The 2,762-nt window shown below is 35.0% G+C and overlaps 1 protein-coding gene across 1 annotated transcript in view; it reads right to left on the bottom strand.

Moving 5' to 3' along the window:
* Positions 1–2,762, bottom strand: part of LOC105620988 (cytoplasmic dynein 1 light intermediate chain 2) — a 10,348-nt gene continuing 7,586 nt past the window's right edge. Inside the window, exons 3-10 of the mRNA XM_012202463.1 lie at positions 2,499–2,615; positions 2,190–2,420; positions 1,752–1,962; positions 1,478–1,666; positions 1,285–1,399; positions 1,026–1,166; positions 211–376; positions 1–116 (exon numbers count right to left, since the gene is read on the bottom strand). Of these exons, the coding sequence (XP_012057853.1) occupies positions 1–116; positions 211–376; positions 1,026–1,166; positions 1,285–1,399; positions 1,478–1,666; positions 1,752–1,962; positions 2,190–2,420; positions 2,499–2,615 (1,286 nt within the window). The remainder of the gene's footprint in view (positions 117–210; positions 377–1,025; positions 1,167–1,284; positions 1,400–1,477; positions 1,667–1,751; positions 1,963–2,189; positions 2,421–2,498; positions 2,616–2,762) is intronic.

Below are 2,762 nucleotides of genomic sequence, written 5' to 3'. Positions count from 1 at the left end.
TTAACATTCAGACGAAGAGTTTAGGTTGGGTGGAGAAAGTTTCTTGGTCCGAGTGAGACGATCTAATTCCGCTGCTGCGTCGTTACACATCGTCGCTTTGTCCACTGGTGTAGCATCTGAGGTATGAAATGTCTCTATAGTATAGTTTCATTATAAGTAGACATTATTATATAGAGCAGAGAGCTCGAACATTCGGATCCTAGTTATTACCAAGTTTCATGGGATTCGTTCCTACGTTGCCCGGTGTTCCCGGAGAACCAGGCTGCACTCCAGTCTTCTTATAAAGGAGAGAATTAAAGAAATTAGCTAAAACACCTTCCCCGGACGGTGTTGCGCCGCTACCCTTGGGATCCAGCTTCTTGTTCGGTGACGCCACCTATTCACAAAATCATTATAGTGCTCGCCTATTGTTGAGAAAAGGAATTTAGTAGTCGCAATGGACAGATCATACCACATAGATTAGAACATGCTTTCAAATGTTAACTGCAATAATCACATGAGATGACAGCTGGAATTAAAATTTCGTGGAGTGTTAAACAATGATGATTGTACAATGACTGGAAATTTTTGTACATAATTTACGCCATGATTTATCGGCTTCAGGATTAAATTACTGTATTAAATAAAAATTACTTTGCATATGATAAAGTATTATGTCGCTACGTTAATGTAATGCAACTACATTATCATTCTATTAAATGAATTCATGAGACATTAAGCAGGCTAAAAGGCATAAGCTCATAATACGAAGAATACGACAAAAATACATTTACTTTTAACATCACGTAAATGGATGAGCTGTATGGATGAACGAAACATGTCAATTACACTGCATAATGAATGAAACAATTGACACAAATGTACATCAGGTTACAGACTCAATAATTCTGTATTGAATATAAGGGATGAGATTAATGAATCACTCGCACGATTTATAGTGACGATGAAAGAATTAGTGATAGTACTATGGTTCTTTGATTTGACACGCAACATGAAGAGCATGCTCCATTTATAAATGGTATAACCTGAATAACTGGTCCAGGGCTTGCCTGATTCCGAGTTGTCGGAGAACGAGTAGGATCTTTCAGGCCCGATAGAGCTGCTTGCTGTCGCGCAAGGAAAGCTTGCTCTTCTTCCGCCTGAATCTCCATTTCTCTAGCAACGCACTATATATAATAATATCAATAGATTAAATATTTAACAGCTAATAAATTTACATTATATTAAAAAAGTCATATATATTAAGAATGTAAAGCAATAATATGAAGCAATACAATAGCATACTTTTCGATTCGTTGCTGGTTGTGCGATAACATCACGATAGTAATCATTCGCTTTCATGGATTGCAAATTCTCATGCAAAATACTAATCTTCTTCATGTTATCCCAACCAGCAGGTCTGCAATGTACAAATAATTTTAAAATAATGCATGAACGACTGAAAGAATTTTTGTTCAGTCATGTCAGATGTTCTTACATAAGTACTGCATCTTTTTCGACGACCAATGCCGGTGTTCTGAATGGTAAAGAATAAATCCTATGTGTTAAATATTTATAAAGCAAATCACAGTTCTTATCCTCCTTCGCCGACGTGTAGAAGAGGCCTGCACCATATTGTAAGCAAAACCGCCTAATCCATTGTTGCATAAAGTCAAAATGCTCATCTCTATAAGAAAAAAGTAAATAATCATACGAAATTAATGTTTGCTAATGATTTGTTACTACAAATTCTTCATTCATTCGATGCTCACTTATAATCTTGTTCTTTTTCGAGAGTAGACATATAATCAGTTTTCGTTATGACTACGACAACATCTAGGCCCAAATTGGTTGTAAGTACTCCTTCTGGCAAAGGTAATCCCTCAGCGGTGTCATCATCCAAATTACGACTAGTACGTCGCAGAGGACTCCCAGGATCCAGTTCGTCTCCTGGTTCGGTATAGTCCTGCCACTTCTTAATATCTAGCAGAGCAATATCGAATATGTATATATAACAATGCCATGTTTCTCAAGAAATTTGAAATTTACTCTCTACTCGCATTGCAAATCTTATACTTTAATTTAAGAGAGATAAAGAACTGAAGTGGCAAATGTAATAACAATCACAGTAAAAAGTGATATTAATATTAATAATATTCGAACAATAGTATATCATTACATATATTATATTTCTGTTTTATTCAACTTACTAAGCTGTCTGCATCGTTGCCTAGTATCATTATCTAAAGGTAATTTGTCAATATGATCGCCTAACAATGCCGCCCATGATTGAAGTTGATCAAGAATTGCCCATGGCGTGGTCATGGCAGCAACTAACATAACAAGCGTATGTGGAAACCTTTCTTTGTTCAGAGCAAATCTCAAAAGATTTGCATGACCCGGGTCTCCATCTAGAACCCATACGGATAGTCTTGTGTGATCTGCAAAGAAATAAAAAATATTGCATTAAAATTAAGCTGCAATGATAATTTGAATATCCGTTTTTATTTCATACTAACCGTCTCGGTAATCATCTCTCACATCGATATATGCAAATTCTAGTCCAGAACCTTTCTTTGGATCCTCTACACCTTGTAGTTTAGCTATAAGCGTAGTTTTTCCACTCTCATTATCACCTAAAAGTATACATATATATATAAAACATAAATTTTATATATTTACAATCGACTATAGGAAGAATATTACATTTGTAAAATTATTGCTATATATTGTATTTGTCAGATGCTTTCCAATTATATATATAAATTTAGATATATATATAT

This window comes from Atta cephalotes, assembly GCF_000143395.1.
Source record: "Atta cephalotes unplaced genomic scaffold scaffold00031, whole genome shotgun sequence".
In the NCBI taxonomy this organism is placed as follows: Eukaryota; Metazoa; Arthropoda; class Insecta; order Hymenoptera; family Formicidae; genus Atta; species Atta cephalotes.
The sequence above is the reverse complement of the archived record's forward strand: the minus strand, read 5'-3'. Positions and strand labels throughout refer to the sequence as shown.